Below are 26,205 nucleotides of genomic sequence, written 5' to 3'. Positions count from 1 at the left end.
TTTTTTAAAACAGAAAATAACCTGTTGACAAGAATGCAAAGAAATTGGAGTCTTCATGCATTACTAGTGGCAATGTAAAATGTTGCAACTATTGTGGAAAAGAGTTTGGAAGTTCCTCAAGAAGTTAAAATGAGGGGCTGGCCCAGTAGCATAGTAGTTTAATTCATGCGCTCTGTTTCGGCAGCCTGGGGTTCGTGGGTTCATATCTCAGGTGCAGACCTACACACTACTCATCAAGCTATGCTGTGGCAGTGTCCCACATACAAAGTGGAGGAAGATTGGCACAGACGTTAGCTCAGCAACAATCTTCCTCATCAAAAAGAGGAAGACTGGCAACAGATGTTAGCTCAGGGACAATATTCTTTACAAAAAAAAAAAAGTTAAAATCAAAGTTATTCTATGACCCAGCAATTCCACTTCTAGGTATATCTCAAGAGAATTCAAAACATGTGTTCACACAAAAACTTGTATATAAATATTTGTAGCGTCTCTATTGACAATAGCCGAAAGGCAGAAACAAACAAAATGTCCATCAACTGCTGAATAGATAAACAGAATGTAGTATTATACATAGAATGGAATATCATTTGGCCATTAAAAGTAATGACGTACTGATGCATGCTGAAACATGGATGAATTTGGAAACGTGAAGCGAAAGAAACCAGAAACAAAAGGCCACTTATTGTATGTTTACTTATCGTACTTTTATTGTATCTAAAATTTCATTTAGATAAAATGTCTAGAAGAGGCCAATCCGTAGAGACAGAAAGTAGATTAGTGCTTAATGGGAAGAGGAGTGGGGAATGAGAAGTGATTGCTTAATGGATATGGGATTTCCTTTTGGGGTGATATAAAAATTCTGGAACTAGTTAGTGGTGATGGTTGCACAATATCGGAAATGCACTTAATGTCACTGAATTGTATACTTTAAAATGATAAATTTTATGTTACATATATTTTACCACAATAAAAAGTCCTTTCCAGTGCAATATTATATAAATCTTAATTTTCAAAAAATAATGGGTTTTGGTTTTACTATTAAAATTTTAGCACTTTAATCAAAAATTATCACAACACCATCTATTGAATAATGTCTTTATTCTGCACTGGTTTGAAATGCCACCTCTGTCATATGCTATCTACCATGCTTGGTCTGAGTCTAGGCTTTCTCTTCAGCATATGGTTGGATTATGTAGTTTTATTAGTCTGTCTAGTCTGTTACTAGTATGTGTTCTTATCTATCATAGCACATTTTAGTTTAAAGCATATTTTAAGATCAAACTACCTCTCGTTACTATTTAAGCATTTTCTTGGCGATTTTTGCACAATTTTTCCCTAGATGAACCCAATGATTATTTTGCTAAGTTAAGAATACCCAATGGTAAAATGAGTAAGATACATGAACTGGAAATTTATAGAAGAGAAAATCTTTATAAACACGTGACAACATAATGAACTTCATGAGTAATCAGAGAACTCCTAATTAAAACCACAATGAGGTACCATTAGAATTCGCTGGCTTGGCAAAACTTAGCAAGTCTGATAATACTCGTAAATATGTGGAGCAAAGGAACTCACCATTACTGGTGAGTGTATAAATAGTACAGTCACTTTGGAGAGCAATTTATCCACACCTAACAAAGCTGAAGATGCATATACCTTATGAAGTTCAGCAATTTTACTCCCTGATATAAATTGTAGAAAACTCTTCATGAATTGCTCACAAGGAGACATGTATGAGTATTCATTTCAACACTATTTACAAGAGTGAATAATTGGAAGCAAGTTAAATGTGCAACACCAGGAGAATGAATCAATTAACTATATTTTATTTATTCAATCATTTACTAAACAGCAGTTAAAATGAATATATTAGGGCTATATGCACAATTCTCAAAAATAATTAAGTGGCGGGGATACAGCAAGTTGTAGAATGGTATCTTTTATATAATGTTCATAACATGCAATTATTATGATTATTTAGTGGTACATGTTTGTATGGTAAAATAATGAAAAATGCTCGTCTGGTATTTTTCATTTCTCTTTTCTGGCAATTTATTTTTAATATATTTTACAAAAGCATCAGTTCATGACAGATCAGAAAGAAAATTAGCCTGGTCCTTTAGCACGGAGAGTTTGCAAAGTATTGTTCTAGAGAAGTCATCACACTTGCCCACAAGCAGACAAGCATAAGGATGTGAGTTGCAGCTTTGTTTCTAAGTATGAAAAATTGGAAACAACCTAAATTCCTATGGGCAAGAGAAAGTATAAATAAGTTGTCATATTCACACAACAGAATATGATTCAGTTTGTTAAATGAGTGAACCAGAACTACATATATTAATAGGAATAAATCTCAAAAACATATTGAGAAAAAAAGCAAGTTGCAGAAGGAGACATACAACTTCCACTTCTATACATGTTGAAATCAGGCAGATACAATTATATATATATTTATTTATATATATTTTTATGGATACATTTTGTGGATGGTGTTAACCGAATGAGCAGCTTTACAAGGCAAAAGTAAGTTTTAAAGAAAAGTGAGTCTTTATTAAAAAGTTTGAAAACTAAGGAAGTATACCTCAACCCACAAGTTGATAGGTGAGACCCCCTCAGTCTTTGGGTGGCTGATTTTTAAAGGCAAAAAGTACAACCTTTGCCAGGTAAGACTGAGTCCAGTTCTGATTGGTCACCCATGCCAGCTACAGTGTGTCTTGTGTTCGGAGCTTTCTAAACATCCTAACTGCAGGGAAAGACTACTGCATGGTTCTTCAACCATCTGGTGACAGTCAAGGTTAAAATGTAGTTTTTTACTTATGCCCATAGTTCATCCTTGAGGTAGTCATGATAACCCTCATGTCAACTCTGGCCTCTTTCTTTTCTTTTTCTCTTCTTTTCCCCCTATTGATCATAGATTTGACAATGTGACTTCTTTGATCAATTCAGGGAGTATTCAGGTCCCTCAAAATCTAAGTCCCCCCCCCCCCCAGCTGCTTGGGCTCCATCTAGTCCTACATGAGAAGCATCAGAGTGTGACATCGGCTGAACGTAAGTTGTGGCTTGAACCAGCATTGTGTGGGTTGCTGGAGTGGGTGACATCCAGATACTACTGCACAATGTTTGATCAGGTGAGTGGAGGAACTGTCAGCAAGCTGCCCTCTTATCAGAGGTCCTCCTGTTGTTCTGCAAAACAAGCTCAGAAACTTTGGTTACTTTGTTTCCCATGTCAATCTTGTGGGTATGAGGCATGGTTTTACCATAATCCAGGGAAAAATACAACTCTTTCAATCTCAGTTTCAATCCTACTGTTTTTTTTTTTTAATCATTTCTCAGTCTTGGGGAATGGGAGGGAAGACCTCTTTAGCTACTTCCTGCTGTTAAAAGGTGAAGATCAGGGTCAGAGGAATGAAATTGTTCTACCTTTATTTAAAATACTTTGGGTACCAGGTGGGGAGAGCAAGGAATGTTTTGCATGACTAATATTTTAGCACTTTGATCAATGGCTTTGGGACAACACTTAAGTCTATATTTTATAATTATATAGATGACCACACATATTAGCAAAATAGACAGTTGAAACTTTAGAATCCCCTCCATAATGGACCTGAATTATTGGGGAATCCAAGAGAAGAGGTCTATAAACCAATCGAGGTTAGGGCCTGGAAACTCAAGTGAAATCTGATGAAACAAAAAGAAAAACAAGAATAATGGTTGGAGCAAATCATAAATTAATTCTTGAGCCCAGGGGATGACCAGTCAAGAAGATTTTTAGCTGTCAGGGTCAAAGCATCCTTTGCAGTTTGAAATGTCTCTGATGATGTCATCAAGTGTTCAGGTAAACTTTTTGAGTGGCTTATACAGCTACAGCCATGAAGATTGTCTAAAATAGGCCATCATAGTGATCTCTCTTAAGTTTATACCGAGCCATCCAGTTTCAGTTTGCATGGCCTCAGGAAAAAAGGGTGGCCTCAATTCTCAATGATTTCAAATGAAAAGGATGAAAAAAAATGGAAACATTAGTTTGGAGATTTGTACCAGATATTTGAGGAAACTAGAAGAATTTGGCATTCAGTTCAGTTTATAGGTGGAAAACAAAAACCTCAAAGATACTTAATAGAATGAGAATCCACTATCTAAAAATGTGTACTATAGTTTTTACTGAAACATAATTTTTAAAAATAATTACACTCATGTTTACCCAAAATAGCCAAATTAAGACTCATTGGTTTGCAAAATAAGTCTAGTTTTAATAAACTTGGCCCAATTATTTACATAAGTACAATAAAAATACCAATTGATCATAAAGTGTCTTTTAAATCTGTTTTGCTGGAACTTTTTTATAAGGAATCTCAGATTGAACTTTAAAGGCCTCTTGGGGCCTGGAAAGTCAACCAAGGACTTGTCATCAGACTCTTCCTGCAATACCCACAGATTTGAGTGAATTCCTCTCCTTTTGATGTCCCCAAAATGCCCTAAGGTTCTTGCACCTGCCAGGGAATTGACCTTCATTACTTACCTGGGAAGGTTGCTGGGAACCCTGTAAGCAAGATTTTAGGCCAATATTTCCAAGCGGCTTTATTTGATCCATAAAGTCTACCCTTGTTCCTCAAAGCTGTTTGGCCATATCTGAGTTTATGTATGTTTTTCTCAAATATGACATTCCGTCAAAGCCATGGTAATATAACCAGTGTTTCTGATTGTGTCCTGTAGAAAACAGATTCTTGTTGAACTTATGCAAATAACTATATGGTCATGAATATAAGAATATTCATTCATTAAGAATTTTTAAATTTTGGAGGGATTAGATAGGGAGAAAAAGATAGATGCTTTAATTCTGCTTGCAAATTTCTATAAGTCATAGTTCCTCAAGAGAAAAAGATCTCCTTAAACCTGGAAAAACACAATATAAAAAAATCAGCAATATTTCAAATGAAGTCATAAAAATTATAATCATCCACATCAATTTATTTATTCCCATGTAATCAATTTTTGATCTTGGTCTTCCGTTAGCAGTTTTATCAGGCCAACAGTTTCTCAGTGTTCTTATCCAGCTCAGTTTTATAATCTGAAAGTTCACCAGAAACATGTATTTTAGAGCAAGTGTCAGAATCCTTTCCATGAATCTCTCTGAAGATGAAACATATTTTCAAAAACATCAGAGCAAAACATCTATCTGGAAATAATAAAACACTTAAAAATGGCAATTGAGAAAGAAAGACACTTGGCTATCTGTGACATACAACACTTTGAGATAATAACTAGAATTATGACTGACAACCAGGACAGATCATAACTTTTGGAATATCATATAATTAAAAAAAATTTATATTAATAACATTTACCCACATAATATAATCTAAGAAGGTCCACTATCATTTATTTGACAATGTTTCCCATGTAACTTAACACATCAAACAAGTCTAATAAGCTTAATATTTCTCTCTTTATAGAAAGAGAGGACAAGTTCTTTGAGAAATCCCAGGGCTGATTGGAAATTCTGAAAGTTTGTTTTTAAGTCATAAGAAAGATTTTTATCTAGGATTTGAACCCTCTGGGAAGTTTGTTAAAAATGTCAAAAGGTTTAAATATATTTGATCAAAAAGGATAACAAATTTTCGAGGACTTAATAAGACAAAACACAGATTCTTTATTTCCTAGGCAGATTACATTAAAGGTAAAGGAACTTTGTTTACAATTTCTTACTAAGAGAAGACCAATAATCTGAGAAGACTTTGTCCTTTAATAGCGAGAAAAACCAAATTCTAAATTTGCACCAGGGTACTTTTTTTTTTGTCAAGGAAGATTCGCCCTGAGCTAACATCTGTGCCAGTCTTCCTCTACTTTGTATGTGGGTCACCACTGCCACAACATGGCCACTGACAAGTGGTGTAGGTCCGTGCCTGGGAACCAAAGTGGACTGCCAAAGTGGAGTGTCCTGAAATCACTTGCTAGACCATGGGGCTGGCTGCTGTACCAGTGTACTTTTGATATAAAAATTTATTTATTTATTTTTTAAGATTTTATTTTTTCCTTTTTCTCCCCAAAGCCCCCCGGTACATAGTTGTGTATTCTTCGTTGTGGGTTCCTGTAGTTGTGGCATGTGGGACGCTGCCTCAGCGTGGTCTGACGAGCAGTGCCATGTCCGCGCCCAGGATTCGAACCGACGAAACACTGGGCCGCCTGCAGCGGAGCGCGTGAACTTAACCACTCGGCCACGGGGCCAGCCCCTGATATTAAAATTTATTTTTTAAAAAATTTATTTTAATCTTAGCCAGCTTGACCATGTACAAAACTCTTTCCTCAGGGTTTTACTTCCACAAACCTTTTGTCGCATTTTTTTACATTGAGAATTTGTCCCATGTCCTTTTTTTCTTTCTCTAGTGCTTGAGGACAAATTTGTCCTTTTAAATAAAACAAACAAAAATATTTTTATTTTTTATACTTCTTTACCGAAAACACATATCCTATTTTCTACTTTTCACATATAGTCCATTTTCTCAATTTTATAAGTTACAAAGCTGACCTAGAAAAGAAATGCAAGGCAATTGTTATAGAATAATTACAGATTTTATACTTAGAGGATAGCATAATTGCCTATACACTACATCAAATGAATATAAACTTCTTTTATATCATATAATTAAAATAAGCCATACACTTTTTGGAAATAACAACATGAGGTTCCCTTGTGTCTATAGGTTTATCCTGACGTTGCTCTGCTAAACTGGGAGTGATAGAACAGGCAGAGGCAAGAAGATCCCCATATTATTGCTGAAAGGGGTTGCTCTAAACTGAGTAAGCAGAATAAAGACTTGAAAGATGGAATAATAGCTTTGAAACTGATGGCAGAGCTACAAATATCTGGGAAGCCACCACCAGAATTTTTAGCTCAGTACTTTAGCAAGTACTTATAAGAAATGGGGGAATTTCTTTTAAACAAAGATTATTGTTTGGCTATAAATCTTAAAAGACAAGGCAGCAGAGGTTGAGCCTGTCAGAGAGTGATTACAGCTTGGCCTTGAGGAGTTATCACTGTGTGTACAGGACAGAAAGGGTGGTTGCTCCCGTATGGCCCTCTCTATCTGGCTGTGTAGCCCCTTGTGTTGCTCAATTTACTGTGGTATAAGAACAGTGGCTTTTAAACATGTTGGATCATATCATGGTAAGAAATGTACTATATGTTATGGTCCAGTATGTGCCTATATATAAACATAAAATCATATAAGTAACAGAAATAAACATTTATTAAACTGACATGTATTTTTTATTTCAGTATATGCCATACATGTATTTTGCGAAATTACTGTCTTTCACTTAAATATGTAGATTTTATAATAAATTTATCTATATATTATAAATAAAATTGAAAAATATATATCATCCATTTATCCATATTGATAAATGTAGATGCCATGTACATTTTTTATTTACATAAATGTTACTTATAAGTTATCAATAGTCTGTTATCATAGTTTGAAAAATAGGAAGTTACAGTAAATCCTCCACAGTAGGAGAAAGCTCTTATCAAGGTTCCATTGTTTTTCATCTTTTAAAGGGGCTTGTGGTGCTTTGTCTGCACCCTCTCAGCATCAATGTGCCCTGTTTTCATAGAGTTAATTTATGATTATTACTCTAAGTGTTCTGACATTTTCTCTTTGATTCCTTTTGTATTCTCAGCTTTTTTCAACTTTAAAAAAAACTATTTGTTGGGGGCCGGCCTGGTGGCACAGTGGTTAAGTGCGCACATTCCATTTCGGTGGCCTGGGCTTTGCCAATTCGGATCCCGGGTGCGGACATGGCACAGCTTGGCAAGCCATGCTGTGGTAGGCGTCCCACATATAAAGTAGAGGAAGATGGGCACAGATGTTAGCTCAGGGCCAGTCTTCCTCAGCAAAAAAGAGGAGGGCTGGCAGCAGTTAGCTCAGGGCTTACCTTCCTCAAAAAAAAAAAAAAAGACTAAAAAAACTATTTGTCATCTTTATTTTCCATTGAAAACTAGGAAGCAGGCAATTGTGAACTGTCTATCATATATTAACATCCTGTAGTAGTTTAGCAAACCCATAAACACATTTTATAATTTCCAAAAGCATGTTTCTCTTTACAGAAAATTTATTAATGTGGCACAAAACATGTCTCTTGATATACCCAAATTTGTTTGTCTCTGTAAAAAAACTAGGAAGCCCAAACTAGACAAACTTATGTTTAGCAACCAATATCTTAGTATTCCATCCTACCCAGAAATGATTTAGATATTTAATGAATATCCATGATTAAGTTTAATATAGTATAAGTTTTTGTTTTATTTACATTTATTTGAACACTTTTTTTAACAATTATGTTTGGATTAGACATTAACTAGTTAAACATTACCCCAAGTTATTTTTCCTGCTGAAAAATTCCACAGCAGAAACAGCATGAGCCCATCCAACCAGTAAACCCAGGTAGAAAAAGTTGTATGTTGGCATTATATTCAATATTGATAACTCTGAAGACATTCCTGTTTTTATTAAACCGGCAAATTTAAACAAGCTTTTATTCACTAAAGATTATTTTTATATCATGTTAACTTGAAAGATATCTGGGCTAACTTCTATTACATTTAGAAATAATTTATATAAGCACTTACTTCAAGCCAATTAAATAGAGCTGCTTTAGAAATTTTACCATCCAGAGGCAGACAACTATATATAGAGGGAGACTCACATACATAAACATACTGTGGGGGACTGGAATTGGCCACCCCAAGACATGTGTCTTTGGTATGAGGATTATTTGGGGCTGGTTACTTTTAAAAACTGCAGACATGAGACAAACTCTGAAGAGTAGAATTTACTTACCCTTTGTTAAGAGAGATTTACATTTGTAAAGGAAATCTCCATCTGTAAAGGTGTCTCCCTCTCTGAACCAGGAAGAAGGGAAGATGCCTTTATCTCTAGAAACTCTTAATGTGGAAGACAAGGACTTAAATTTGCATAATAAACTCACGAGGTTTACCGTGCTTTTCTGGTAATCTCCCCTAACTGTCTCCTCCCACTCCTAACTTCCTCCTTTTGTTTTTAGCTGAGGATGTTATTTAAGGTCACAGCTCTCACTGTTTTGGCAAGTTACTCAGTTTTCCTATGTCTCTCCCATGTATACACATTATAAAGCTTTGTTTAGTTTTCTCCTGTTATTCTGTCTTATGTGAATTTAATTCGATGTCTGGCCAGAAGGACCCAGGTTGGGTAGAGGAAATGTCTTCCTCACCTACAGTTTGGTGATCAGGGTGTGATAAAATTTCACTGGCTGGACACTGCTCACTCCTGGACTTCTGCAGCTGAGAGATCCTGGGCCCCTAACAAGAGCTGGCAAGAGGTAAGAGTTCTTACCACATCAGTCTCCCGGATCTCTGCCTGCAGGGTCCAATGGAAGCAAGAATGATGAGGTTTTTTTTCTTTTCTAAATTTAGATTAGCAGGAGAAAATTTTGGTGAGGCTAGCTTCTTGGATTCAGCTACTCTAGAATTTGGTTGAATACTCCTTGGTTGTAGATCCTTTTCCTCTCAGAGATAGTACTTTCCTTGTCTCTGTCTTTTGTTGTTTTAAAATATTTTTAATTGCTTTTCTCCCCAAATCCCCCTAGTACATAGTTGTATATTTTAGTTGTGAGTCCTTCTAGTTGTGGCATGTGGGATGCCACCTCAACATGGCCTGACAAGTGGTGCCATGTCTGCGCCCAGGATCCAAACCGGCAAAACCCTGGGCTGCCGAAGTGAAGTGTGCGAACTTAACCATGTGGCCATGGGGCCAGCCCCTCTGTCTTTTCTTTTTTTGTCATAAGACACAGGCATCTCTATAAGCCTGTTGTCTGGGCCTTTTGTCTTGTTCTATGTCTTGAGAGCTTGGCTTTGTGACCTTTCTGGTCTCTGCCATCAGAGGATGCATGTACTGGGACACATCTTGGTGGCCAGTCGAGTAGACTGGGATTCTGGGACAGACTGTCTTTGTCCAGCTGTGTCAGCTCTCAGGGGAGTTTGTAATAAGGGATCCCAATTGCTTTCATAAGGGGTCTTTGTCATCTCAACTTTCATTGCTTGCTGTGCAATGAAGGTCTTTACTTTCTTAGACTATTTTTGGGAGTGAATTTTCTGGATCTCTTTTGGGGATGCCTCTTGCACCCATGGTTAAGCTTATTGGTATGAGTTGCTGTTAAGATCCTATTTGTCAATGTGGCGAGATGATGGATCATTTAAATTGGAAAAACTTCTAAATTGAGGAAAAAAGTTTGTGAGAGCTCTCATCATAAATTTTATTGGTACCTATGGAAAGTCCAAATTAAAAGGAAGCACACACAAAAATAATGACTAGCCTTAAGGCCCTGACTCAGGTTACAATTGAATTGATTAAATGTAAAAGTCTAAGTGCTGATAAGATTACAAAGGTAGGAATGCTTGAGCTGACTTTTTAACAAAGAGGCTATATCGACTTTACCTGAGTATGTTTTAAAATGTCTGGCTGGGGATACTTCCCCTATCCAGTATTATAAAATGAACACCTATTGATAAAGTCCTAATGAAAGCTATTAGTAGAGGTATATGAGTTGATGGGATTCAGATGAAATTTATAGAAAATTGATATATTTATGGGGTTTATGTAAAGTGATTGTATCTCTTTTTGCTTGATTGTATTATAGATTGTATTGTGCAGACAGACATTGTCTCACTGGGGAATGTTTCCCCTGCCTGATTGTAAGACTCTTAAAAGTATGACACATTGTCCTGAAAGTTTTAGAAAACACAAATCTTTGACTCACCTCTTAAGTTAAAAATTTTCCTGATATAAAGAAGCAATTGGAAGGGTGTAGCTGGAGGGGTGAGTCAGCCTTTTCTTTTTCTTTCTTTCTTTTTTTTTTTTGTCTTTCAGGCTGTAATGCTATTCTTTGGGAGAACTGGAAGCAGCGGTTTTTGTCTTGCAAATTTCTGCAAGGCCGGATGTGTGGTTCTAGCGGGAAGTTCAAAGTGCAGCTGTCTTTTGCCAATTGCAAAGCCTCCCTTCATTCCTCAAAATGCTCCCAGATGTTAGTTGAGACAAAAGAGTAAGACATTAGAAATAGATAGGGCAAGTATGCCCCAGAAACCCCATTTTTAAGAAAACTTGACTGGTTTCTCTGTATCTTTATGACGTAAATTTTCTGCTCCCATCTTCTCTAGGACATGAGAGCCATTCTTTGAAATGCAAATGTTTCTCAGAAACTAGTGAGTTTTGTATTGCACCTGATTCATAACAAAAATTTAACATCTCTGTCTGTGTCTACCTGCGTGTTTATGTATGTCTATATGTATGTTATATATGTGTGCTATTTTACCCCCAGATGGCATGGCCAAAATTAAGAGCTCTGTTTAATTGGCTTAAAGTAAGCACTTACATAAATTCTAAATGCAATAGAAATTAACCCAATGTCTTTTAAGTTAACACGATATAGATTAATCCTTGGTAAATGAAAACTTGTTTGTTTGTTGGTTTGATTAAAATAGACATGTCTTAAGACTTACCATCACTGGATATGATGCAGGTGTGCAGCCTGGGTTTACTAGTAAAAAAAAGAAAAAAAGTTCATGTTATCCCTGTTACAAATTTGTCAGCATAATAACTTAGATTGATAGCTAATTTTGTCTAATGTCTCATGAAGTTTTTGTGGGTAATCTAAACATAATTATTTGGAACAAATGATTTAGATATAAATGAAATAAGAGTTTATAGATAAAATTTTAGCAATAATTATAGTTTATGGCATGTGTATTTAAAATAGCTTCCAAAATCACTGGTAACTTGAAACTTTGAAGTTTTGCTAGGTTAATTTAAATGATAAAATTCATTGAGTGTCTAGATCATTTCCAAATAAGATATTAGACATTAATTATTAAATGTAAGTTTATCTACTTTTGGCTTCTCATTGCAGAGAGGCTAACAGTGTTTGAGTCTATTAGTAAACATGCCTTGTGTTTTATTACTTGAAGTAGTATGTTTCCTAGAAATTATGAAAAGTGTTTAGAATGCTCATATAAAAGACAGTTCATAGTTGCTCACCTTTTTAGTTTTTACTATGGTTTGTTAAGGGCTAAAATTCTAATTAATATATGTAATTAAAACTACCGAAAGCTAATAAGGAAAACAGGTCTGTATTCAAGGAAAGTAAAATGTATATTTTCAGTAAGGAAGGTATAAAGAATGGAAGTATTTTTGTTTGCTGGCTTAAGAAAGATAAATTTGTCCTAAAGTCTTCCTAGAAAGGAAGAAAGGAGGCATGGGACAAATTCTGAATGTAAAAACAAAGCTGTAGAAGGTTTTTGAAGGAGAAATTCTGAAAGGAGTTTTATGCTAGTCAAGTTGACTAAGATCAAAGTAAATCCAATTAAGTAAATGAGTTTTAATGTTAAAAATAAGCTGGTGAAGAAATTAAAATTTGGTATTCTCTCAAAGGATAATTTTCCTGAACTTTTAGTCTGCTCTTGGTGAAGAGAGTATGGAAAGCTTTTTCTTTAAGTAGATTAGCAGAAGGGTAGGGATTTTATGTTTTATCAAAATAAATTTCCCATATTGTTTATTAAGTCTTTAACCACAGGTGCTAAGGTCTTAAAGCTATTTAATCTTTTGGATTTCCCTAAAAATCTTTAGTTGTCACTATGCTTAAATGGATAACTAAACATTGTTTCAAAGAGATCTATGGTATTATGTGGGTAAATGTTATTGATATAGGTGTTTAAAAAATTATGTAGCATTCCTAAAATTCTGATATGTCCTGGTTATCAAGCACAATTCTGGTTATTATCTTAAAGTGTTGTATGTCACAGAAATCACCAAGTTTCTTTGTCAATTGTCATCTTTAAGCCTTTTGTCACTTACAGACAGTTATTCTTTTACTCTGAAGCTTTTGCAAATATGTTTCATCTTCAGAGAGATTCATGGAAAGGCCTCTGACATTTACTCTGGAATGCAGGTTTCTGATAAACCTTCAGATCTTAAAACTGAACTGGGTAAGAAATTACAGAACTCTAATGGAGAAACTAATGACCTCATAAATCTGCTAATAGAAGATTAATATTAAGAATCAATTATATAAGACCGTATGAGCTGATGAGGGTGATTATAATTTTTTAAGACTTTTCATTTGAAATATTGTTGATTTTTTAATTTTTTTCTCAGATTTAAGGACATCTTTTTCTCTTTTCTCTTATGCTAACTACGATGTATAGCAATTTGGTGAAATTATACCTTTGTGAGCAGAATTGAAGCATTTGTCTTTTTCTCCCTATCTGATCCCTCCAGAATTTGGAAACTCTTAGTAAGTATTGTTATTTTCATGGCAATATAGTTACTTGCATAAGTTCAATAAGAATCTTTTCTTCTTATAACAGGACACAATTGGAAACACTGGTTATCTTACCAAAGCTTTGACTGGAATGTCATATTTGAGAGAAACAGGCATAGACTTATATATGACCAGACAGATTTTGAGAAACAAAGATTGGACTTTATGGAATAAAGCCACTTGGAAATATTGGCTTGGTACCTTTTTTACAGAGATTCCAGCAATTACTTATCTGGTAAGTAAGGAAGCTCACTTATCTGGCAGGTGCAAGGAACCTCAAAATATTTTGGGGGACCTCGAGAAGAGAGGAGTCCACCAAAATCTGTAGTTACAGGGAGGCAAAATCTAATGGCAAGTCCTTGGCTTGGCTTTTTCAGCCTCAAGAAGCCTTTAAAGTTCAATCTGAGATTCCTCATAAAAAATTCCAGCAAGGCAGATTTAAGAGCTTATGTGATCAATTGCTATTCTTGGGGCACTTATGTGAATAATTGGGCCAAGTTTTTTTGAAACTGTTTAGTCTTAATTTGTCTATCTTTGGTAAAAATGGGGGTGACTTTAGAGAGAAAAATTATGTTTCAGTAAAAAACTATAATACACATTTGTGGATATTAGATCCTAGTTCTGTTAATTGTCTTTGAGGGTTTTTTTCTACCTGTGAACTGGACTGGATCCTGAACTCTTCAAGTCTCCTGAACTTTCTGACTACAAATCCCAAAAACTAATGTTTTCAATTTTTTCCCTCATTTTCATTTGGAATCATTGAGAATTGAACCTGCCCTTTTTCCTGAAGCCTTGCAAACTGAAGCTAAACAACTTGATATAAACATACACAGCAATGGTAAGATGTAAACCTCTTAGAAAGATACCTGAATGCCTGATGACATCATTAAAAACATCTCAAGCTGCAAAAGATGCTTTGACTCTGACAACTAGAAATCTTCTTGACTGGCTGCCCCTTGGGCTTAGGAACTGGTTTATAATTTGCTCCAACCATTAACGTTGTTTTTCTTTTTATTTCCATAGAAATATTTACTAAATACCTGATTGCTTCCTTCCACAAATAGGCCCAACTTTGGGAGACCTCCTGCATCATCACCTTCTAAAATGAATTTAATTGGACTGATCTATTATCAGGACTAAGAAATGTTCAGTGAGATGAAACAATCTACCACTCAACTTCTGGACCATGAAACTTCTTAAAATTTCAAAGGACTGTGAAACTTAAAAATTTCAAAGGCAGGACTGTGGGGGAGTGGAATTGGCCACCCCAAGACATGTGTCTTTGGTATGAGGATTATTTGGGGCTGGTTACTTTTAAAAACTGCAGACATGAGACAAACTCTGAAGAGTAGAAATTACTTACCCTTTGTTAAGAGAGATTTACATTTGTAAAGGAAATCTCCATCTGTAAAGGTGTCTCCCTCTCTGAACCAGGAAGAAGGGAAGATGCCTTTATCTCTAGAAACTCTTAATGTGGAAGGCAAGGACTTAAATCTGCATAACAAACTCACTCGGTTTACTGTGCTTTTCTGGTAATCTCCTCTAACTGACTCCTCCCACCCCCAACGTCCTACTTTTGTCTTTAGCTGAGGATGTTATTTAAGGCGACAGCTTCTGCCATTTTGGTGAGTTACTCAGTTTTTCTAGGTCTCTCCCATGAATACATGTTATAAAGCTTTGGTTAATTTTCTCCTGTTATTCTGTCTCATATGAATTTAACTTGTAATCTGGCCAGAAGGACCTAGAGTGGGTAGAGGAAATGTCTTCCTCACCTACAATACACACACAGATATAGACAGAGACTTCTAAAATTTTAGCCACATCTCAGGCACAAAACTCGAAAGAATTTTTGGAGCCAGATAGCTTCCTGGCAGTTGCACCTGTTCAGATGGCTAAAGATTTTTTACTAAAAATTCTTTTCTTTTGTGGTAAGGATCCTTTTTAGAGCTGTTTTTGAAGTCATTTTATCTTTTAGAAGCTTCTGTATATTAATCAAAGAATGCATTCCATTGTTTCTGAGAGGTATGATAGCCCCCTTTTTCCAATTGAGCACACAAAGAAACCAATTTGGGAATATCAAAGGAGCTCCATTGTGGCCAGTGTAATTTTAGATCATCTCTAGTAATTTGGACCCACAGGGGAAGGAACTTGCAACTGTTTGGTCAATAATTTTTGTACATAAATGCTGCAGGAGTGATGGCAGGCAGTTGGCCATTTTCTACTTTTCTTGAGCAATCTTTAGAACAAAAGATTGTTCTGAAGTCCATCCTGAATGGAGACACCTCCCTGTATTGGAGACACCTCCCTGGAGAAAATTCCCTGGAGAAACCCCCTTGGAAACCAGCTGCAGCTGAACCTTATTAGGGAATCCCCTCTTAAGGAGCCTCTAGACCTCTATCAAAGTATGGGAGCTCAAGGATGCGAGAGGGCCTTACCTTGATCCTCCTCCTGAGGCCATTGGAGATGTGGAGGAACAGTCAAAGGGCTCTGGGCTGTGCCAGCATGCAATGTCCAGTAGACCCCCAAGAGGAAATCTGGTAGCCATTTCACATCCCATCTTCATCACCAGAAATGTTAACTGAAATGAGCAGCTTTATGAGGCAAAGATAATTTTTACAGAAAAGTGAGGTTTATTAAAAGGTTTGCAAACTGGGGAGGTACACCTCAACCCTCAAGTTGATAGGTGAGCTACCCTTTGGTCTTTGGGGGGCTGCTTCATTTTTTTGTAAGGTAGATTGACCTTGAGCTAACACCTGTGCCAATCTTCCTCTATGTTATGTGGGATGCCTCCACAGCATAGCTTGATGAGAAATGCATAGATCCACACCTGGGATCCAAACCTGTGAATCCTGGGCCATCAAAGCAGAGTGCACAAACATAATTACTACCCCAACGGGCCAGCCCCTGTGTGGCCAGTTTTTAAAGGCAAAAAGTGCAGAGTTTGCAAGACTAAGGCTGAGTCCAGTTCTGATTGGTTTCCCTTTCCAGCTATAGTGTATCTTGCGTCTGGGGCTTTCTAAATGTCCTAACTGCAGGGAAAGGCTACTGCATTGTTCTCTGGCCATCTGGTGACAATCAAGGTTCAAATGTAATTTTTTGTTTCTGCTCGTAGTTCCACCTTGAGGTAGTCATTGTAACTGTCATGTCCACTCTGGCCTTGTTCTTATCTCTTTCTTTTATCAATGATATTGATATTGAGCCTGAAGTGAGTTTGCTCACCCATTGTGCAGCAAGCCAATCTCTGACACTGGGTGTAGTGGAATAACGTAGGAATTTTATTACTGGACAGTGCTGAGCAAGTAGAGAGGACAGCTAATGTTGAAACCCCAAACTCTCTGAAAAGCTAACAGGATGGGTTTTTGTTTGGTGTTTTAGGTAGGGGAGGGGGAGCATACGGCCTTGTTTGTCAGAGCTTTCCCACCAGCCTGTGTTTGGCCTTGAGATGACTTGCAGAGAGGAGGGAGCCCATAACCTTGTTGATCAGCAGCTTTCCCACCAGCCTGCATCTCTTTGTAGGGAGGAGATAATGAAAATAGGTTCTTGCCCTTGGCTGTGTCTGTCTTCATGGAGAATAGTGGATTCTGGAGCTAGGGAGCCAGGGAGTAAGCAGGGAAGGAGTGCTTTGGTTTTAACCCCATATATGCTGTGTTTGATGTAGGGAAACCCATATCAGGGCTAGTATCAATCCCCCTCCCCATTTTATGTTTATCCCTCAATCTTGAGGCATTTGCGGTGGTGACCAATCTAGCTACTTCCTGCTGAATTGGGGCACAGGTTGTGTCATTTCACTGAACCAGTCTTTTAATAAGGTGGTGATGCAGGTAGGCTCCCAAAGTTAGACCTGTATCGTGTAAGTAAGGAACCAGGTATTTAATAAGAAGTTTTTCTAGAGAAACAAAAAGAGAAAAACAAGGTTAACGGTTGGAGCAAATTGTAAACTAGTTCTTAAACCCAGGGGTCAGCCAATCAAGATTTCTAGAAGTCAGGATTGAAGCATCCTTTTGCAGTTTGAAATGTCTCTGATGGTGTCATCGGGAACTGAGGTAGCTTGTTGAGTGGCTTCCACAGCAGCAGACATGAATCCCTCTTAAGTTTATATTAAGTCCTCCAGCTTCAGTTTGCAAGGCTTCAGGAAAAGGGTAGATTTAGTTTTTAATGATTCTGAATGAAAATGATGGAAAAAACCTGAAAATGTTAGTTTGGAGGTTTGTAGCCAGATATTTCAGTAGACTAGAAGTATTCAGGATCCAGTCTAGTCAACAGATGTAACAAAGATCTTAAAGGCAATTGACAGAACCAAAATCCAATATCCACAAAGGTGTATTATAGTTTTTATTGAAACATAATCTTTCTCTTTAAAATCACCCTCACTTTTATAAAGATGGCCAAATTAAGACTAACTGGTTTGCAAAATAAGTCTAGTTTTAATAAATTTGGCATCATTATTTACCTAAGTACTGCAAGAATAGTAATTGATCACATAGACTCTTTTAAATTTGCTTTGCTGGAACATTTTATAAGGAATCTCAGGTTGAATTTCAAGGGTCTCTCAAGACCAGGAAAGCCACACCAAGAACTTGTCATTAGATTTTGCCTGCAGTACCTACAGATTTGGGTGAATTCCTCTCTTTGTGAGGTTCCCTGAAATATTGAGGTTCCTTGTATCTGCCAGAAGGAATGACAGCCTTTACTCAACCTTACCGGGTTACTGAACCCATATGCAAGGTACCAGGCCAATATTTCCAAATGGCTTTATTCCATAAAGTCAACCTTTGTTCCTCAAAAGCTGTCTTCTTATATCCAAGCCTGTATTTTTTTTTTTCAAATATGATGTTCTAGTCAAAGCCTTGGTATTATAACCAGTGTTTCCAATTGTGTACTGATATAAGAAGAACAAATTCTTATTGGACTTATGCAAACAACCATATTGCCATGAGAATAAGAATACCTACTCACTAAGAATTTCCAAATTCTGGAAGGCTAAGGTAGGGAGAGAAAGATAAATGCTTCAATTTTGTTTATAAATTGTTATAAATCATAGTTCCTTAAGAGAATAGAGAAAAAGGTTTTCTTAAATCTGGAAAAAAACCAAAACATCAAAAATCAGTAATATGTCAGGCAAAAAGTCATAAAAATTATAATCGTTCCTATCAGTTTATTCTGTCCTGTGTAATTGGTTATTGATCTTAACCTTCTGTTAGCAGTTTGTGAGGTCACCAGTTTCTCTGTTAGAGTTCTGTAATTTCTACCCAGTTTAGTTTTGCAATCTGAACATTTATCAGAACCTGTACTCTAGAGTAAGCACCAGAGTCCTTTCCATGAATTTCTCTGAAGATGAAACATATTTGTAAAAACATCAAAGTTAAACAACTGTTTGTAAATAACAAAACATTCAAAAATGGTAATTGACATAGACACTTGACCATTCCTATGACGTATAACATTTTGAGATCATAACCAGAATCATGGCTGACATTCAGAACAGATCAGAATTTTAGATAAGTTTAAAAATACTTATATTAATAACACTCATTTACATAATACCATTTAAGAAAGTTTATCATAACTTATTTGACAATGCTTCCCATGTAATTTAACATACCAAACAAGCCTAATTAAATAAGCATTTTTTCTTAGAGGAAGAGAGCAAATCTCTCTGAGAAGTCCCAGGGGCCCTCTGAAAATCCCCAGAGAAAATTTCCCTCCTCATCCGGGTCAAAAGAAAGCTTTTATTCAGGACTTGAATATTTGTGTGTGTGTAGGAAGCTTGTCAAAAGTACTAAAAGTTGGGGCCGGCCCTGCGGCTGAGTGGTTAAGTTCGCGTGCTCCACTTTGGCCGCCCAGGGTCTCACCAGTTCGGATCCCAGGCTCGGACATGGCACCGCTCATCAGGCCCTGTTGAGGTGGCATCCCACATGTCACAACTAGAAGCACCCACAACTAAAAGTATACAACTATCTACTGAGGGAATTGGGGGAGAAAAAGCAAAAAAAAAAGAAAAAAGCTTGGCAAGTTGTTAGCTCAGATGCCAATCTTTAAAAAGAATATATTAAAAGCTTTAAAACATCTGTTTAGACAGGAAACAAAGCTCACTGTGAAACCATGTTCAGGTATCTATTTAAAGTGACCACAGAACCAATCAAAGGGAAACAGAGTTAAAATAGTCCAAAAAACCTTTTTATAATCTTTTTATCAAGAGCAGATTACAAGTTTAGGAAAATTATCCTTTTAAGAAAGAGGAAACCAAGTTTTAATTTTGTACCAGTTTACTTTTGACATATAAATTTATTTAATTGGATTTACTTTAGTCTTAGCCAAATTGACCATGCACAAAATTTTACAGGGCTTTGCTTTCACAAACCTTTTGTTGCTTTTTTACATTCAGAATTTGTCCCAGTACTTTAGGGCAAATTTATCTTTCTTAACTCAAGAAACAAAAATATTTTTAATTTTTATACCTTTTTACAGAAAGCATGTATTTTATTTTCCTTGCATACAGACCTTTTAGAAATATGTGTTTTCTCATAGAAAATTCCTCAGCATACATAAAACATGTTTATCAATAAACCCAAGTATTTTTAAATTTATTTGATGTAAGAAACCAAAGGTAGACAAATCTATGCTTAGTAGTTAACCTTTAATATTTTATCTTATGTGGAAATGACTTAGATACCCAATACACTTTTATTATTTAACTTAACTTAGTAAAGCTATAAAGTTTGTTTCCAAAAAGATTTTGGAAGCTGTTTTTTAAGTATGTAGACTATAAAACCTAATTATTGTACTTAAAAACTTTTATCCAGTTTTAATAATTATGTTTAAATTACTTTTAAAAACTTTATGTGACACTAAAGCAGTTAACCATCATTTTAAGTTGTTTTAAGTACATACATCATAATATATATAATTTATTGTTAAATACTTTTTCCAAAAACTTTTAGCCTTTTACATTTATTTAGTTTACCTGTTCTCAACAATTATATTTAGATTGTCCACAAAAACCTCATGAAACATTAAACAAAGTCAGCTATTATATTAAGTTATTAGTTTTGCTGATAAACTTTGTAACAGAGATGACATGAGCTCATTTGACCAGTAGACCCAGGCTGTATGTCTACATCATACCCAGTGCCAATAACTTTGAGGACATGTGTATTTTAAATCAAACCAGCAAACTTAGACAGGCTTTCGTTCATCAAAGATCATTTTCTATCATGTTAAATAACTTTGTCTCTTAGAAGTTTTTGCATATTAATTAAAGACTGTATTCTACTATGAGAGATGTTGAATCCTCTCTTTTCAGGTTTCCCAGAACGGCCCTTACAATTCCAAATTATCTCAAAAGTTTACATATTTTTACTTTTTCACTTTTAGATGAGGAATTTTGGGAAGTTGAAGGGAAGCTCAGCTTGCTGGGAAGCTCAGCAAGAGAGTAAACAAAAGCAGCAGATCTGAGTTGGGCTGCTGGCATGTTTAAATTATTTAATTATTTTCTCTTAAAGAGGAAGTAAAGTGTTTCTGATTTTTATTTAGAAGCCTCAAAAGATTAAAACAGGTTTCCCATTGTAGCTGGCTTTTCCAACTGCATATGTAAATACACCAGTTTGGGTGAACTGAAATTGGCCCATTTAAGTTTATCGATTTCTATAAAACTTTATCTTAGTTATACTAATGCTTAGACTTTTAATTATAACTTACATTAGAATTCCATTAACAAGTTTTGGTATTACAATATTGTGTAGGGGAAGCATTCCCAGTTAGACAGAACATTTATTCCCAAAGCAAATATCCAGGAAAAGTTGACATAACCTCTTCATATGATACTAGCTTAAACACTTTAATTTTTATGGTCTTATTAACATTTGTAGCCTAACTGTTGCCCCAAACAATTGCTGGTCAGGTTTTTCACTCTGATTTCTGCCTCCTGACCTTTTAAATTTTTCAAAGTGGGGTAAATAGAACAGGTTTGTCTGATGTCCTTTAATGTTGGGGAGCCAATGGGGGGGGTCCCTTTAGCCCATCCAACCTTAGGCAGTGTTTTATTAAAACCTTTGTTTTAAATTTATTCGTGTCTGTTTCATTTATCCCATTTTTCTTTTTAATAACTAGCTCAAGATTTTCATCCTGTTGGCGTGAGTTCTGTGACTCTTCCCTTTCTGATTTCTCTTTGTTAACTTAATGTTTTCATTAGCATCTGTAAGACAATGAGAAGAAACTGAGACCCCCCCCAAGTTTAAGTTTTTAAGACTAGTCATTACATTTTTCTTTTAATTTAGTCTTTTTATAGGTACCATAAAACACCTGTTTATCATGAGAGCTCTCTAAAAAGTTTCCCAACTTAAGGATCCATTGTTGGCTATTTTTCTTTCTCTGAAGTCTAAAGAATGTTGTGGCCACGTGGTGTTACAAAAGAAAATCATCCCTCTTTAGACATTGGCTTATAGCTATAGGTTGACCAGTCAGCCAAAGTTTTTCCCAAGGGGCTCTTAGGTGGAATAGATGCGGCACCTCCCATGTTAACACTTTTAAAAGGACAGACAAACAGACAAACAACAGCAAATACCAAACAAGTGCACTTTCCCCAAAACCCTCGGCCACAAACGGAAGCCAGAATAAAGACCAAAACCAAAACCAAAACTAAAAACCAAAGTGCTTCCAGTCCCAGCTTAGTCCGTGTCCTACACTCGGTGGGCGCCCAACAAATGAAGATGCGCCATGCAGATCTTCCCAAATGAGCAAGGACAAGGGACCTCGGTTGTGCACACCCGAGGGACTTACCAAAGTCTGGCTGGGGCATCACGACTTCAAAATAAACGGAGCCCAGAGGGCTGCCAGGTACCCGTTATTTCTAGCTCGTCCTGTTGGAAAAGGTTAGCACAAGGACAAAAACAAAAACTACCAGCTACTTACAAGAGACATTTTCCTAAGTCCTGAACCTAGTTTCTTCCACCACCAAAGCAAAAGCCCCGTGGGCCAATGATGTCTGGTTAGCAGCCAGTCGCCTGGGGCTGTCCCTGAGACAAGGGGCTCAGGCAGCTGCAGGACAGCTTGCAAGAGAGGGCTTTGGCCAGAGGTTAGTGTGCAACACATGAGGCGTTGTCCAGAGTTCATTGACCTCCCCGCCTTCCAGGGACACTGGGCCTGCGCCCTACATGAAGGAATGTGTCTGGGCTTGGGGCCAAAGATGGCCACTTTGGCCCTGACTCTAAGGCACAAGTTACAAAGAGTATGTCCTGCATCATGTTCCTTGTCTGGGCTGGCCACCCCTAAGGGCATCTGACAGGACTTTAGAAACATCTCATTCGTGGGAACAAAAAAGATAGAAACACCATATCCGTGGGAACAAGAAGAAATAACTCAAAAGTATCCAAATGTCTGAAACCCTGAGTCAGAACCTAGAGAAACCTTAGGATAAAAGGGAGTCACAGGCATAGAACAATTGGGAGTCTCACTGAGGAAAGGACACTTTGCCTCAGACCCAGACAATCGGAGCTCCCACCATCCACCGTACAAACTATTGGGACTTCCCTGGCTGATTGTGGTGTGGATGTTGTAAATACCGATTTGTTGTTCCCCTTTATCCCTACTCCTTGTTATTTTCCCCTTATCAATAGACTTTGATTGCTTAAACAACCAAGTAGCCTTGGCGATACCTGTCATTCCTTGCCCTTTGGGGCTGTAGACAACAGACGTCCACTTGGGATATGGTCCCTTCTCGGTCGCCAAATTGATATTGAACCTGAAGTGAGTTTGCTCACTCATTGTGCAGCAAGCCAATCTCTGACACTGGGTGTAGTGGAAGAAAGTAGGAATTTTATTTTTGCACAGCGCTGAGCAAGGAGAGAGGGCAGCTAATGCTGAAATCCCAAACTCTCTGAAAAGCTAACAGGATGGGTTTTTGTTTGGGGTTTTAGGTAGGGGAGGGGGAGCATATGGCCTTGCTGGTCAGCAGCTTTCCCACCAGCCTGTATCTCTTTGCAGGGAGGAGATAATGAATCCAGGTTCTTGTCCTTGGCTGTGTCTGTCTCCATGGAGAATAGTGGATTCTGGAGCCAGGGAGTAAGCAGGGAATGAGTGCTTCGGTTTTGCCCCCATATATGCTGGGTTTAATGTAGGGAAATCAATATCAGGGCTGGTATCAATATGAAAGATATATGGAAATCATAAATGTCCTGATGGTTATCTGGGAGAGGTTGAAGGGAAAACAACCGAGGAAGTATTTTTTGTTTACACAAATTTGAGGTGTGTACGGCAAACTGCTGCAATTTGATAGAGCTGGGTGGCTGGCACACCAAGGCTTAGTTGTAATTTTCTTATTCTTCTCTGTAGGTTTGAAATTTTTATAAAGATAATGGATAACTGCACCTTTAATTTTGTAGGTATTATTGCTTTTCTCTTCAAAATGAATGTCTTTGAATTTTTACAATGAGTAAGTTTAAGGAAAAATGTTAAGTAAAAAACAGTGTAGACAGGATATGGATATGACAAAATCATATGAAATTCCTAGTGCATGACTGAAGGATAGGGAATACTGATACGGTTTGCACTGTCTCTTTCTACCCCAGCTGATTCAGAGCGTCGGAATCAAATTTGAATCACAATCAACAATAAGAATGTTGATCATTGTTTTGGCATATTTATATTATTTTTCTTTGGATTGATATTCCAGCTCTCTATTCTACCTTATTATTATTTTACCGTATGTATTTCAGGACAGTGGGCACTGACGCATGCTGAACCCCACCCTGACTCCCGCAGACCTAAGTCACTTCTCCATGATCCTCTGGAATAATCCACGCTGACATTCTCAGGTAGATACACTCTCCCTACACTGGGAATTTGTCATGCCAAAGTCCTCCCATTTTAGGGTCACAATATATCAGTAAAAAACTACAATGAACACCAAATACATTTTATGAAAATTTACAAATGGATGACAAAATGTAAGTTCTCTCACTGATGGCTTTTGGATATGGTGAATTATTATTTAAAACAGTTGTGAAAGAGGTAATGCCTCAGTTGCGTAAACCTGGCTTAGTGTAAAGACCCAAGGGTGTCCTTGGCAACCTAGAATGGAATCTGCCTGCTTACAGGAAGCTGCATTGGTTCCAAAGGGCAGAAAGTGAGACTCCAAGTTCTAGGGGGAAACTAGGACCTATAAATGTGTATTTTTGAGAGAAACAGGGCTGTAAACTTCCACGTCCTCTTGTGGAAAGTTACCAGAGCTAACACATTTTATTTTATTGCAGGGCTCTGTTAAAGTTTTATTGCTTTATGTTCTACCTGAGTCCTTGGTTCATATTGGATATTTCAGAGAAAAGTCTAGGCTGCCATGGGTCCATTCGTGGAGCAATTCAAGGGGTACAAGAACCTGATTGTGGCATTGGTTTTTCTGGTTTGGGTGAGTACTACCCTTGCCTCTGCTCCTTCTGATCGCTGGCTCATTTGTTCTCTCCTCCTGCAACCTCAGGTTTGGGTTGATTATTTCTTTAATCTGGGAGAGGGGACTGAGGGAAGGTCTTGATCTCCTTACCTCTGCCCCTGTGTGACTCTAGGAGCAACAGTTGTAGGGTGGGATGTCATCCTCAGGAGGAGGGTCAGTGGTTGTGTGTTGGGGTCTATGAGGGAATACAGAACACAAACCCGGAAGCAATTGTTCCAGGAAATGCCAACGGAGGGAAAAAAAGCAATTCCCCTTGTTCTTAGTCCTCTCACCCTTCAAAGGTGTTTTCCTTTCTGCCCCAGCGTAAGAAAAAAAGATAGTCTATGATGTCCAGTTCTGCTTTTTAGCAGAAGAAAAAGAAGCACAGATTCAGAAAGAAAAAATCCCTGTCTGGAAAGAGAATGGACAATTGCCGGGACTCGACTTTGTTTTGTCTTTTGGGAGCTTGGGAATGGCACAAAGCTAAGAATGCCTCCAGAAGAAAGCCTTTCCCTGTTGTCCTTAGGTCAAAACTGGAGTTCTGGGCCTTCATGTTGCTGTAGATGGATTTTCTTTGGCCTGTTCAAACTCCCGTTGAAAACAGTTGAATGGGTTGTTAATATTTAAACAGTAGGAGATTTCACATGAAAATATTGATTTCTGGTTCCTGTTAAGTGGTTGATCTGACAAGATGGGTTCAATAAATTGGTCTTTATTCTAGGAGCATGAAGGAGCTTGGCAGGGGAACCCTCACTCTTTAACAATCAGGTCCAAAGAAAGCGTTGATTTCATTTCCTGAGTAACCTTTCCCTGTGAGAAGGAATGAGACTTCCAGATGCAGCAGCCAAAACTTTGCACCTTTACAAACAATTGAACTATAACTTACATAAAAATATATAAGTTGAAAGTGCTCAATGAAATAAAAGATAACATACCTGTGTATGTTATCATCACTCCAGTCAAGAAATAGAAATTACTGGTACCCCGAGAAGTTCCTCTTATGTCTCCTTCCCTCTCACTACCGCCCTCTCTTCTTTTCAACTATAAACATTATAGTTTACTTTTGCCTGATTTTGCATTTTATAAAATGTAATTATACACTGTGTACTCTTTTATATGTATCTTCTTTCACTCAATATTTCTGTGAGATTCATCCATGTTGTAGAATAAAGCTGCTATTTGTTAATTTTCATTTCATTATAGTATTTCAGTGTATGAATATATGAGAACTTATTTATCCATTCTACTGATGATGGACATTTAGGTTGTTTTCAATTTTTGTCTATTTCAAATATTGCTCTTATATGCAATATTTGTCCATGTCTCTTGGTGTGCATATGCATGGCTTTCTGTGGGGTTTATACCAACGAACTAAATTGCTTGGTCCTAAGATATGCTTACTTTGGTACATACTGCCAAACAGTTTTCTAAAG

The 26,205-nt window shown here is 37.0% G+C and overlaps 1 protein-coding gene across 6 annotated transcripts in view; it reads left to right on the top strand.

Moving 5' to 3' along the window:
* The window catches only part of LOC102148675 (NXPE family member 3), a 92,483-nt gene that overhangs the window by 33,390 nt on the left and 32,888 nt on the right, over positions 1-26,205 (top strand). For 2 of the 6 annotated variants that reach the window (XM_014729875.3, XM_014729872.3), the window contains exons 1-3: positions 9,072-9,357; positions 24,063-24,161; positions 24,600-24,751. In XM_014729875.3, the coding sequence (XP_014585361.1) occupies positions 24,683-24,751 (69 nt within the window). In that variant the 5' untranslated portion in view covers positions 9,072-9,357; positions 24,063-24,161; positions 24,600-24,682. Of the gene's footprint in view, positions 1-9,071; positions 9,358-22,046; positions 22,186-24,062; positions 24,162-24,599; positions 24,752-26,205 lie in introns of those variants that run through there. The other 4 variants (XM_005598618.4, XM_070230807.1, XM_014729873.3 and 1 more) reach the window with 4 other exon arrangements.

The sequence above is a fragment of the Equus caballus genome, chromosome 13 (assembly GCF_041296265.1).
Source record: "Equus caballus isolate H_3958 breed thoroughbred chromosome 13, TB-T2T, whole genome shotgun sequence".
NCBI classification, from domain to species: domain Eukaryota; kingdom Metazoa; phylum Chordata; class Mammalia; order Perissodactyla; family Equidae; genus Equus; species Equus caballus.
This window is presented reverse-complemented; position numbering and strand designations above follow the sequence as displayed.